The 14166-nt window shown below is 38.1% G+C and overlaps 2 protein-coding genes across 3 annotated transcripts; both read right to left on the bottom strand.

Annotated features, from left to right (window-relative positions):
• Positions 101-1390, bottom strand: LOC109721084 (fasciclin-like arabinogalactan protein 21). Its single transcript, XM_020248502.1, has one exon. The coding sequence runs from the start codon at positions 1388-1390 to the stop codon at positions 101-103; it is 1290 nt and encodes a 429-aa protein (XP_020104091.1).
• On the bottom strand, positions 2865-12891 carry LOC109721816 (anaphase-promoting complex subunit 6). 2 transcript variants are annotated; one of them, XM_020249608.1, is made up of 16 exons: positions 12625-12891; positions 11154-11288; positions 10382-10455; positions 10048-10087; positions 9512-9557; positions 8469-8548; positions 8166-8344; positions 7952-8077; positions 7446-7520; positions 6530-6655; positions 5368-5437; positions 5150-5232; positions 4717-4830; positions 4138-4237; positions 3526-3561; positions 2865-3171 (listed from the first exon to the last, which is right to left on the bottom strand). In XM_020249608.1, exons 1-16 carry the CDS (start codon positions 12859-12861, stop codon positions 3064-3066), a joined length of 1629 nt encoding a protein of 542 aa, XP_020105197.1. In that variant the 5' UTR covers positions 12862-12891; the 3' UTR covers positions 2865-3063. The 2 variants fall into 2 exon arrangements, with proteins under 2 accessions (XP_020105197.1, XP_020105198.1); XM_020249609.1 differs by lacking the exons at positions 2865-3171; positions 3526-3561; positions 4138-4237 and adding an exon at positions 6331-6436.

Below are 14166 nucleotides of genomic sequence, written 5' to 3'. Positions count from 1 at the left end.
TGATCGTACTGTTATACTCGAGGAACCCTAGGAACGGACAAAAAAAGAGATGAGAAGGAACAGAGAGAGAGAGATGGGGATTGTACGTATCTCGAGCGCATCAGAGGCCGTCGTCCATGAAATCGACGGCGAAGGATGCGGAGGGCGGCGTGGCGGGGGCCCCTGCTGCTGCGGCGGCGGCGCACTCGCCGAACGGCGACGACGCGCCGCAGAGGCCGCTCCTCCTCGCCGGGGCCGCCGACGCCGCGGCCTCTCGGGCGCCCTCCTCCGCGGCGGCGAGGTCGGCGAGGTGGAGGTGCGGGAACGGCGCGAGCACGCCGTGGATCGCGACCCGGGAGTTGATCACCGCGTCGGGCACCTTGATCGGGACGTAGTTGATCCGCAGATCCGATCGCGCGGGCCCCGATGGCGATCCGGGGGATGCGGCGGATGCGTGGGTGACGACGAGGTGCTGGCCCCTGACGAGTGTGGGGAGGAGGGTCCCGGGAGGGAGGCGGAGGAGATCGGCGTGGGTGAGGAGGCGATCGGGGACGACGTGGAAGCGCACCTCGGTGACGTACGCGTGGCCCCCGGCGAAGATAGCGCGGTCGTCGAGGGCGAACACCGTCATGTTGCTGAGAGCGGAGAGCTCGGCGTTTTTGACGCGCATGGCGAGGGCGAGGACGCTGTACCCGCCCTCGCGGAGGCGGACGATGGCGTCGCGGAGCATGAGGCGGACGACGGCGGCGGCGGCGCCGGATCCGGCGCGGATCGGGTCGGCGGAGGCGGGGTTGCTCTCGCCGCGGGGCTCCTGGACGCAGGAGAAGGGGGAGAGCGGGGCGACGAAGCCCAGGAGGCCGTGGATCACGAATCGCCCGTCGTTGAAGAGCTCCGGGCGCGCGATTTCAACGCCGTCGATGAAGATCTTGAGGGCGGAGGCGGCGGATGAGGAGGAGTTGTCGCCGGAGCGGCGGTGGGGAGCGGTGGAGGTGACGGTGAGGCAGCGGCCTGGGGAGGCGGTGGCGAGCTTGGAGGCGAAGGGGAGGGCGGAGAGGGAGGGGAGGGGGAAGAGGCCCGGGACGAGGTGGTCGCGGAGGAGGCGGAGGGGGGAGCAGGAGGGGCAGGAGCGGAGGGAGTCGTCGGAGGGGGCGAAGAGGGTGAGGGGACCTGACCAGGTGGAGAGGACCGGGGAGGAGAGGGCGGGGACGGCCATGGCGAGCTCCTGGAACCCTAGGTTGGAGAGGATCGGGGCGAGGAGGAGCACCTCGTGAGCCTCCTCCGCCGATTGCGGCGGCGGCGGCGGAGGAGAAGGCGACTGGTTGAAAGGAGGAAGGGCGTAGGCGGAGGCGGCTGAGGAGGTGGCGGAGAAGAGGAGGGCGAGGGCGACGAGGAGGAGGAAGGAGATCGCCATTTCTATCGAGATCGAGATCGAGAGAGAGCTAGAGAGAGAGAGAAAGAGGAGAGAGTGAAGAGGGAGTGGATCAGGTGGTATTTATAGGGAGGCGAGAGGCGGTTTCTGAGGTTGTTACGTCCGTACTTGAGATGCCTGGTCCGTAATTACCAAAATGCCATTGCCTGGGACAGTGTTAACATGACCGAAATTACGAAATTGCCACTGAGAGTAGACGTACGTATGGGCTTCGGAAGATTTGCCAACTGCTGCAGCTTCAAATTACAGAAATAGCCCTGGGATGACGTGGACCTGGTGGTGTTTATATTTATTTGAATCTCATGAAACTAAAAGAGAAATCCAACCGATCATTTCCAAGCATGCCCTTACTCTCTGGCTAAATAAATTTTAGGAAAAATTTCGAATACAACTAATGCAGTTTCAATTTTTGTATATAATTTAACGAAAAATTAACGAAAAAATTAATAAAAAAAAATAATAAAACCCTAGATATTAAATTGATACACTCTAAACAAAAGAGTATTAAAGTAAGAATGTGCAAAACCACAAGATGGTATTTTGAAATTTACCCAAAATTTTATGACCTTTAGGATGCGTTTGGTTCGCGCTATCTTTTAAAGATTCCTAGTAATCCAATGGAAATAAAAAAATATGACGGTGTTTGGCTAAACGCACTAAGTAATCTAGTTGATAATATTGGATTCACTTGGGAATAAGATTAACCCCAAAGTACTAATCTCATTTCCTTGAGGGAAGGTGGGTATCCTCATATTAATGGATTGGGATAATCATAATATGTCTAATCTCTTTCTTTCTTCATACCCGCCGGCTAATTGATATTATTTTTCTTTACACTCTAACCTTATATCTCTCTCTGAACTTTTTTTTCTCTCTCTAAACTAAGCTTTCTCTCTCTCTCTCTTTCTAAAATTTCAACTCTCTCACTCCCTCTAATTTCGACTATATTTTTTTTTCTTTTTTTTTTAATTATGCTCTCTCTCTCTAACTTATACTCTCTCTCTTTTTTCTAAAAGATGTTGAAACTTTTGATAACATTATCTAAAATTAATTTAATTAATTAATTAATTAATTATATATTTTTTGTAATATTAAATAATATGGCTAATTAATATTACCGTGCGAACCAAATACAGAAATTTCACATTCTTAGTAATAGAATGAATAGAAATAAGATTCTCAAATATTTTTTATTTCTAATAATCTTTCATAATGCGAACCAAACGCACCCTTACAGTAAATTTGAGTTGTAATTTTCAGGCCGGGCCAAGTAACTTGTCCAAATAGGCTAGTTCGGGAGTTTATTGCGTTATTGGACACAAAAAACATACATCAAGTCCTCAATTACATGAAATAGATAAAAATTTCGCATTAACATTAATGGCCATAATTTTAATACATTATAAATTGTCTACTGGATTTAATAGTTTCTATTGCTGACCTATTTAATTAGTAATTTTAAGTTGAAGCATAAGTAAATGCTTTTAACAAGGCTAAGTGGTTACAGCTTGTAATAAATGGCGGGAAAATAAATCAATGTGATAAAACATAGAGAATACAGCAGCTGCTACACTGGTAATAAAGTTTTGTTCCCACATAAATTACAAGCATGTTATAAGATTAACATGGTACGCCACGCTCAACCAAAGCTATAATCATATTCTCCGACCGGTGCTTCGACAATCGATGCTTCGGCAATCATTCGCAAGGGCCAGAGTTAGCATTTCAGTGCAGAATTGGTCATCTGGTTTCAGCCACAGAGCCTGTGAAAATAAGATGATTAGGGTTGTGAAACAATAGCTTTTCAATGGCGCAAAAACTCGAACTTAAAAGAGTGATAAATTCTGGGAGTGTGTAATTTGGAAGCAGTAGAAACAAACTCCTCATTTAACTAATGAGAGAGAGAGAGAGAGAGAGAGAGAGAGAGAGCCAAGAATGGAGTCGGATAGATAGGAAATGACCAAATCCAATTGAGTACAAGATTTTATAGAATGATGAAGATTTCCAGAATGAAACCCAGCTGAGTTTGTAGAACAATAATTCACTTTAAATGCGCGACAAGTTTGCCATGAAATGACCAAATATAACTGCAGCATAAGTGCTCATTTTAAACTCACCTTGTGGTAATAAGAGATTGCTGAATCAAACCGATCCTGTAACAGGAAAAAAGAGAAAACAGTGAAGCCCAAAATAGTAGAACCCAAAAGTTGCACGAAGAAAATCTGAAAAACAACATAATAAGATGTTTAAAAATGCGGATCAAACGCATGCCTGCTCTTTCGTTCGCAATTACAAGTTCATGCATGTCTGAAGCATTAGGATTTATTTTCTTTTACCATGCTACAAATTCACAATGTCACTAGTGCCCACGGATGTGTGTGTGTTTTTTTTTTTTTTGTTTTCGCCCCATTCTGGACTTTGTGATTAACAAATCAGAATGAAATTGAAAGGACATTCTATCGAAAAGTCCAATCACGTAAATCAAAAAATAGAAAATTACAAGACGATTGATATGAGATTGCGGTGGATATCTATCTTAAAAAGCTTAATAGAAGCAGCTCTAAGATCAATGAATACTTGAGGAACTCATGACCACAGATTACAAAATTAATTTGTGAAGATGATGTTAACACAAACTGTGAAACTAACTTTGATATTGCATATATCAACATGAAAAACTGAAATTGTTTTGCTCCAAGTAAGATGCCAATAAGGGTTAGCAAAGATACCATTAGATGATAAGTGTATGCGAGGCCTGCAAACGCACTAAAATCTCGAGTTGAAAGAGACAGAGCCTTTTCATAATGGGATATTGCTCTCTGGTACCTCCTGATGGAGACATTTATTCAGGTATTAGCTTTTCAAGAAAATCGCAAACAAATAAGTAAATCGGTATATTAAGTAGGAATTCATCAAAATAGACAGAAAATCCTCCATGTGTGGGAACCAACTAATTCCAGCTAAGGAAAGAGGTAAAGACACTATTTTCTAAATTTTTCAACATGTGATATAAGTATCTAACTTTTTTTTTTCCCCTATTGTTCAACTTGTCAATTTGCTGTGCATAAACTAGTGCCAAATTCATAATGTAAATGTCAATCTTAGAGCTCTACATATTAGTTCATAAAAATCCTAAATCTGAATATAGAAAACCACTCAAATTGGTGAAAAAGATAACATTTCAAAAGAATGGCTATTTGAGTATTTTCTATTATATACTAAGCCACTTGAAGAATATTCAAACTAGGCGTCCAACCACAATCAACAGAAATTATCTAGAATACTTTTGCTATTACAGTTAGACATACTTCAATTTCCTTAGGGCATGTCCGAGATTCACCAAAGTTGGTTCCCACATTTCACTTAATGAAGTTGCAATATAATCCAATGTCACCTCGAAAAATTGGACGGCTTTCTGATACCTAAAGCAAAATAAAGAATAAGAACAATCAGATAATTATACTGGAATTAAATTGAGAATTTCTCATCAGTTAAATAGTTAGAATTGCTAGCAAAATAAACATATCAAACAGTTCTCACATATTTAACAGCTAGATAACTAAGTTGGAAATGCTTGGCGTATAGAAAATAGTAGTAATTCACAGTAGCATGGGTGAAATATTGTAACTTTATATGATCTCTCAAACTCAAACAAACCAGCCCTACAAATGATGTTAAATAAAAAAAACTAAAGAATCCAATTAAAAATATATGCAAGCTACCCAGAAATGATTTACTCACTCCTTCATATGATAAGCAACAACACCCAGTTCGTTGTATACGAGTGGATCAGAAGGGCATATTGTCTTTGCCTGAAGAAAAAACTGCAGAAAGAAGCACACAAAAATCATAAAGAGATGGCTTTATTTCAATTACAAAAGAGAAATATAACTTCAATTAACAACATCTAATTTTGCAACAAATATTAAATGTCCAATGTGCATATTGTAATATTGTACCTGTTCTGCAAGTTTGAAATTGTGAGTTCGCATGTATTCCATGCCAATATATAACGTTGGCAAGTGAGATCTGAAATAAGAAGAATATGATAAAACAAATGGAAAGAATTGATTATGAGCATATAGCATCTTAATGAGAGGTACCGGCCAAGTACTATTTACAATGTAAGCCTTGTTTGAATGCGTGGCATGCCTTGACCAGACCTAGGAGTAATAACAATGCTTATTTCCTCTTTGGCTCGGTTTCTAGATCAAGTCCTCAACTGTAAAAATCGGAAGCTTCCATAACAAGGCATGTGAACAAAATTTTTGAAGCTTTTGATATAGTAGTAAAGTGAGCTTTTAGACCCCGAAAGTAGAAGCTTCTGTTCCTATTGCAGTGAGAAGCTATCACGGAAATTTCAGTGAATATAATTATTAGAGCTACCTTGAATAGTTGGTAGTTAACTAGCACTTAACACCAAGGATTTAAGTGCGCATCGGTATGGGTCATGCCGAGCGTGATGTACTGTGCCAACAAGATAACGAGGCATTTGAACAAAATTTTTGAAGCTTGACACCGAAAGTAGAAGCTTCTGTTTCTATTGCAGTGAGAAGATATCACGGAAATTTCAGTGAATATAATTATTAGTGCTACCTTGAATAGTTGTAGTTAACTAGCACTTAACACCAACGATTTAAATGCCCATCGGTATGGGTCAAGCCGAGCGTGATGTATTGTGCCAATAAGATATCGACACGCCTGTGCTGATAGCACTACTCAAAACCCTCCTCTCTTTGACATTAGCTAGTAGTTAGTAGTTACCTCAATAAAGTGTAAAAGATTTGACAAAAATATATAATAAGCAATTACAACATATTGGAGTGAAAAAAAATTAAATATTTCATGCCATAATGTTTTGGCACATAGGTATTTATGTGACCGGCACACATCAACATGGTCCGGCACACACTATGTCGTACCGTGACAATAAATTCTTGACACAATCCTGTGCAACAGCACTTAAATCCTTGCTTCAAGCCATCAATGACCAAGTTGGTAAGTAGAAAGCAATGGCATGCTAATAACCTATTTAGGCACAAATACTATTGCATCAGGTGAAAAACATCAGTAAAGTCTGTTATAAATGAGAAAGAACAAGGAACGTCAAAAGATTATTACCCAGGAAATAAGCGAGCTGCAGTTCGATATGCAGCCATCGCTTGATCACTTTCCTCTTGAGCAGCAAAAGCATTACCAGTACCTATCCAAGCAGGTGCAAATGCACCATCTAAACCAGTTGCTTTGCTGATATATAAAAAGATCCAAACATTAGTTCATAATATATCTCTGTTCTAATATACAGGAGAATTAGATATCAAAACAAATGAACCAGGAGATAAAAGCAGAAAAATCATGAATCCCCTTATGTGAAAATGTGACTATGTTTAGTTACTGAGTATCTACGTCATTAGGTAAACAGACCATAATGGCAGTTTTCAGGTTGCATTATTATAGATGAGACAATATTTCCTGATGTATATGAGGAAAAAAGAAATGAGTACAGTATTAAAGTAGTTAAGTACAAAAGAATATTCGAATTTAATGGATCAGATCCAATCATCCTTTTACATGTTCTGCACAGCACTGTATACAGAATTCCTTGTGCATATAATAGGGAAAGCCACAATGTGAATGGAAGAGCTCACAAATTCATGAACTATCATATATGAGACAATATTTACTGAAGTATGTGAGCAGAAAAGAAAGGAATATAATATTAAATTAGTTAAGTACAAAAGAATATTCAAATTTAATGGATAAGATCCAATCATCCTTCTACATGTCCTGAATGGCACAGAATACAGAATTCTTTGTGCATATAATAGAGAAAGGCACTACGTGAATGGAAGTGCTTATGAATTCATGAATAGGGTTCTACCCACTAAAGCAGTGAAAAAAGTAACTGAAGTTATCAGGCGAGTCCAACTATGAGCAAGGATCCATAATAGAGAAGCATATAATGTGACTCCAAATACTAGTTACAAATACAATGAGCAGCAGGTGGAAACATTGATAGAAAAAGAACAACGACCACCTGAAGTATCTTCTTGCTTGGTCATACTTCTTGATGCAGTGGTAATAGCACCCAACAGCGAACCAGGAAAGAGCTCTAGCAAGCAACGAAAATAACTACTGTAAGGTTAGGTAGTGGAATCAAAACTTTGAAGTCAGGTACCTACTTCAAAATGCTATTTTAACTTTTAAAAGTTTCAGTACCTGTTCCAGAATGCAACTAGTCCAAGTTTGCATGTTTAACACAATCTTTATCTAGAGGGCCAACATGTAGCCATAATATCAGGTTCTAACTTACCTTTTCTACATTTCTTATAGCAATATCTAAAATATAGCAATCTACAGATAGGAAAATTGGCAGAAAAGAATTTAAATATCGCAATCTACACACTGGAAAAATTGGTAGAAAAGAACAGCAAAAGCTAAAGATGGAAAATTCATTTTAAAAACATGGACTTTGCAAATTTCTGACTTAATAAGCTGAAAAAAAAAAAATCAAAGCTATGACAAGCAGTAATAGATACTCACTTCTGAGGATAATCCTTCACCAAATTGCAAGCAAGAATATAGAGTTCATTTGAATGGCCAAGCTCCAGTGCAGCTGCCAAATGAACTAATGTGCATTTTAAGTGGAATGGATCTCTTTCTAGAATCCTAAAATAAGCATGGAATTGCATATCTCAAGACACAAATCTATAAACAAAAATTATAATAATGCAAGCAATTTTTGATCGCAACTTACGCTGATGTAAGCTCAAAGCACTTCTGGTACTCTCCACATTGTTGGTAGTATTCAGCTTTACAAGTCAAAAGGTCATTGTTGTTTTTCAGTGTTTGGCTAAAAGGAGAACTCGAAGATGTGATACAAGTCTCTCTTTCAAGCTCTCTGAATTTCGCTTCTACAACATGTTCTTTGTCATGCTAAATGAATTAAAGAAGAAGATTAAAAGCACTATATAGAGCACAAATTAACAGAATTTTTGATGGAATATCCCTACTCATCATTTGCAACTACACACAAAAATTCAAAAAATAGTTTTGTTACCTTCTTTATCAAACATGAATAGAACGACAATAACCACCCGTCATCTTTCCCAAATTGTACAGAAGATAATAAATCTGATTCTGAAATATAAAATTTAAAATCATAGGTTACATCGTCAGATAACCAGACCCAAAAATCAGTTTAAAAATATTACAAAAACGAAGTGCATATTCAAGAATCAAATTGGGACATTTAGAAGACATAAACCAAGAAAATTCTCCACTACAGATTAAGTAGCACTTCTCACAATCCTTTGTCTGTGAAGACCGAATCTATGGGCAAATGACAAGATGTGCTCAATGGCTATTACATATCTGATCATACTACATTGAATGTAGGAACTAAAGATACTAAGCCTACAGTTTCGACATCTCCATGTGAGGAGAAGTAAAAAATTCAAACATATTTTTTAAAATTAAGGCCTCCCTTTTTTCCAGTTATGTCAGTTAAAGGGAATGTTGCAACACTTTTAGGTCAAAGTATTCCAAGCTAAACAAGGTATAAATCGACTAGGAAATAAGCCCCCGATGATACGGTTCAGTTAAGGTCCATAACATCATATTCCATAGCTTAGGACTACTGTGACAGAATATAAATATACAAATCATGATAGATTTTAACCTTGAAACAGCACATATGAGAAGCAGCAACCAAATTTGAAGGAAATTTTGACATATTGCGTTTACAAATTGTTTACGAACAAGCTTATCTTTTTATCTTGTTATATGATCCTAGAATATAGTAGAAAAAGATATGATGAAAGCACATGGAAGTGAAAACCTAACTAAAGAGTAGAGAGTCAACTAACTTATAGCTGAATGAAGATGAATTCTAAATGGTGAATAAATAATTTCATCAGCTAATTCAACAATAATAAACTTGAACCCAACTTCGTCTAAACAAGAGAAATTCCATGCACTGTTCTATATCTCATAATCACATGGTGCTAGTTCAACAAAAATAATTGCACCATCTTTAACACCAATAGTAAGAAAGGATATATACAAATAAAGATCCATTTATGCTTAACTGTTATATTTTACCTTCCTCACAAGTCAACATGTAGTTATCAACCAAACATTCCAGAGCCTGAAACACAAAGCAATAAATAATTTGAGTAGAAGAAGCAGTAAATATACAGAAGAATGAAAATCCTAGGACTATGAACCCTATTTTGTAAATCTAAAGAAGAGCTGTTAGTGCTGTTTCTTAGTGGCTCTACTCAGAAGTTTCAGCCTAGTCTAACCGGCTCTAAATATATGACAACCAAGTACTAGTTTTTGCAAAGGTTCTATATGTTCTTTTGAAGAGATTATGCCCGCACAATCCTCTTAAATACGTCCGGAGTATCTGAAGTTTCTACATGTTCTTTTGCAGTAAAAACATGACAAAATAGAAAGTTAAGAAAATAAATTTTCATCAGCAGATTAATTTACTGCTTAAACATGCTTACATTAATGGCTAGTTATAAGTCTAGAGATCTACATTTCCCATTACATGGGAAGGTTTCGATTCTTACATGTTTGGAGTTTTATTCTTGTTGTTAAATGTACGTTGGGACCAAAGTTATTATGCTCACCTCATAACATAAAGGATCTGCTTTAACAGCTGCTTTGTACCTTAAACACACAATATAAACAAGTCATTAGAGCAAACTTGGGCAACTTTCCCTAAAGCAAACATAAAGGCCAAGAGCTGAACAGAATACCCAAACCAATAAATGAAGTTTCCACTGCATAAGTGCTTTAGAAACTAAAGTAGATTTGCAATTCAATTATAAATAAAGCTGCAAGAAATTTAAAATGCCACCACAATAACATATGGAAAGAAACATTACTACAAATAACTTTTAAGTAACAGAAAATTATAACACAAAGTACTGGTCTCAAAACGAAAAAAGGGAAAAAAATCACCATTCTCGAGCTTGGGCACGATTGTCCAATGCTTCATATGCCTTTCCACGTAAAAAACATATAGCTGCTGTTATCTGATGATGCAAAATAGTGCTTGAGCTTAGCATCTTTAACTTTGTTTAAAATTCATCAAGTACAAAGTTGACTATGTTAGCTGAAATTCTTGAAAAGAGTTGGATAATATAAAGCAGATTTCCACAGTCAAGAGTAGTTTTCAAGTACAACATGGATTTCATTGAGTAGTTTGCGAATTTACCTGAATTTCATGGTGAGATTTTATTTCATACAGTTAATATTGCATATGCTGTCCACAATATGTCAAAACAGAGCAAAGCAAATAAATGAACTAAACATAAACAAGGGGCTTCTTGCCTTTTACATACAAATATCCCTGCAAAATTATCTATCTATGTTTATACTCCTATAAAATCTGAATTGGCATACATTCCTTGAAAGAGCAAATTGTTAAAAAGATCTTTATCTTAAGTTGGGAAGTCATCCAAATTATGGGGAGAAATCAGTGTTTCTACTAGAAAAATTTTTGTAATGAGGGAAATTTTTGTATGTAAAAGGATAAACTTGTAAGAAATTAAAATTTTAAAGTAGAAGAAGAACTATCAGAATTTGAAGGGATACACACAATTTTGTAAGGGTGTATATTAGAAGATCTGCGCAAATAATTACTCAGTATTTTAATACCACAACGTAGGAATGTAACAATTTCTCTTCCAGAATGTAGAGGAGATCAAGATGTATTAAGCAGAAACCGTACATTAATTTCCCGATCTTCGCCATCCTTATCTAAGTACATTGCAGTGCCGTCCTGTTGGGAATGAACATTTCCGTGTTCATCCAACTTAGCATCGCCTAGCATCGTCAAACATTGATTCCAATCTTTCAACTCCTCCTAATTGAGATGAAATGTGACAACAAATAATTAGAATATGTGGAAGTAGAGGTTAACATAGCGAGCAAGGCAGCAACAGCAGGTTTTTAAATTTGTCAAAGACGTAAAATGCTAAGACTAAGGCCCAGTTTGGACGTCAGAAAAAGTCATCCAAGGATGACCTATTTGGCATGAGATTTTCTTGTGTTGTTGGAAGCAAGAGTTTGATTTTTTAAAAGGTCTTAGCATTCATGATTAGGGAGGATAGCATATTTCACTTACGATGTGATTTATCTTTTTCCCAAAATATGAATTGAAGGTGGAATATGGTATCCATTCGAAACATTTCATCATACTTCTCATCTACCAAATATTAAAAGCTTCTTAAGTAAATCAAAGAGATATGTCAAATACGATATTCATACATCCAAACAGGATCTAAAAAATTCTAGTAAGAATAAAATTAGAATAAATAATAATCCTGTGTAACCATCGAAACATCAAATATCAAGTACTTAGACCCCAAGACCGGGTGAAAAATCTAACAACTGCCCATTGGAAAGAAAAGATTGGACTTGAAGTGATAACATCTCTAACCAAAATGGCACAATGACAGTGACGTAGATTTCTAAAATAACACGGCTTTGTTGTTTAGAAAGTTGTCTTTATCTAATCATATTTCTCGCGTGAATTGAAATAAATTAAGTACGGGATTGTATAAAATTTAGGCAAAGAACAATGAAAGCATTGTTGAAACATTCAACAATCAAATAGGATGACCTTGATTATGCTAACTGGAGATCTAGGTTTACAAGCCTTTTCTTGAGAACATTAACTCTTCTCGAAAAATTAAATAGTATAATATATGGATAATCCCTGATACTGTCCGAACATCACGAATTGGTCCCTGTACTTATTATTTGAACATTTTAGTCCCTCGGCTATTCATATGTTGTCTTTGTTAAATAAAGTGAAACAACCATTTATCTCCAAAAGCTTAAGCTATCAGCAAACAGTGTTTTTAATTTACATATTCAACAACCTTTACTCTCTGACCATCAAGATGTAATTTTTCTTATACAATTGCCATTTTACTCCTTCACATAGGGTAATAGTAATTAAATGAATGCTTAATTTCGTTACTGATGGCAAATTAAAGTGCAATTGTAAGAGATAATTCAGAGAGTGAAGTGTTCAAGTTAAATAAACATGATTGAACAGAAACTATGCCCCACTTTTGGGATTCGCATGCTATAGAAGGAAATGAATCGCATTCAAACTGCACAAATCAGGTGTTCGATGAAATCTCCCAATGAATAATTCTCATTCAAACAGCAGGGAAAAGGGAGTCTATTACGAGGCATTTGGCGGCGAGGTATCGGAAGCGGAGGTCGCGGAGGACGATGTGGGAGGAGTTGAGGAGGTGGAGGGCGCGGCGGTAGTGGCGGCCGAGGAAGAGCGCCTGCGCCTGCATGTAGACGTCCCCCGTCGCCGCCGCCACCTTGTCGGCGAAGAAGATCGCCGACGCGTAGAGGTGCTTGCTCACGCAGTCCCTCACCACCCCCCTCAACCGCTCCACCTCCTCCTCCCTCATCCCCTCTCCCCCTCTCTCCTCTTTCTCTCTCTAGATCCCTCTCTCTCTCTCTCTAAAACCTCTCTCCCCTCCCTTTTCTCCCTTTCCCCTCTCTCTCTCTCTCTCTCTCTCTCTCTAGGGAAATGGGAGGGAAACTGAGGAAGAAGAAAGGGCGGTGTAATTTTGTACTAGCTAGGGTTTTAGAGGGTTAAAATGCACGGAAGCCCCTCACCTATAGACAATTTGTAGATAGGCCTATAAACTATTTCATGGGTGCATCTTGAAAAAAAAAACTAAATCATACTTTGTAGGTTATAAAGCTATGGATAAAACAAAAACGAGCGAAGTGAAGCTGCCTCATATTTGGCTTGAAACTATTTGAGAGAGGCTCATGTATAGTTCGAGCCCGTGACGAGCTTAAAAAGCCCAGCTTATGATCGAATTGGAGTAAAACGAGCTGACTTGTGTTCAGCCCGTTAGCTCGATTAGTTTATCAAATTGAGTTAATCAGTATATAGATCGAAATTTAAATTTTTAATAGTTAAAATTTATATTTTACATGCATATTATATATAAATATAATATATATGAGGCAAACGCGAGTAAGTGGAACGCTCGTGTTCGGGATTAAGATATAAGTTAAAAAATTTAGTTCGTATTCTATTCGTTTATTAAACAAATAAATCGATCTCGAGTTTATTTCGAATTAAACACGAGCCAGCTCGCGTACAACGAGATAGATTGCCAACCCTACCCAGTCACTTCAGAATCCCCCTTATCAAGTGTTTATATGAACTGTTTCAATTCAAAATATTTTTATATATTAAGTTAAAAATCATTGAAATTAATGGTCCAATTATCAATAGCTAATGATTAATAAAAATTCACGGTTTAGCCATCTTAAAAAAAAAAAAAAAAAAAAAAAAAAAAAAAAAAAAAAACTTGTTCGATAAAACTGCTGCTACTCCGATAAAATATTATTTACAATCAATGAATATAACTTAGATCAACCAAAAAAATATATAAAAAGTATTAAGAAGGAACGCAAAATAGTTGAGAATCCATTTCAAAATTGCGTATAGCTGAGGTGTTCCTGTGCATTTTTACTCTTCTTTTAGAATAAGCCCGGCCCGTTTAGGTTGGCCCACCTTATATTACTAGGTCCTTTTTGGGCTTAAAGTGGGCCCACGCATATTGACCCCGTTGACTCTGATTGGACCGAACGGAGCCCGGTCCACGCTCTTATTGGACCGGGCCTTTTACCAGGATAAGTAAGTAATACTCATCTGGACTTGGTCCACCACGTCAGCTGTGGACCGACCACTC

The sequence above is a fragment of the Ananas comosus genome, linkage group 15 (assembly GCF_001540865.1).
Source record: "Ananas comosus cultivar F153 linkage group 15, ASM154086v1, whole genome shotgun sequence".
NCBI lineage: Eukaryota > Viridiplantae > Streptophyta > Magnoliopsida > Poales > Bromeliaceae > Ananas > Ananas comosus.
The sequence above is the reverse complement of the archived record's forward strand: the minus strand, read 5'-3'. Positions and strand labels throughout refer to the sequence as shown.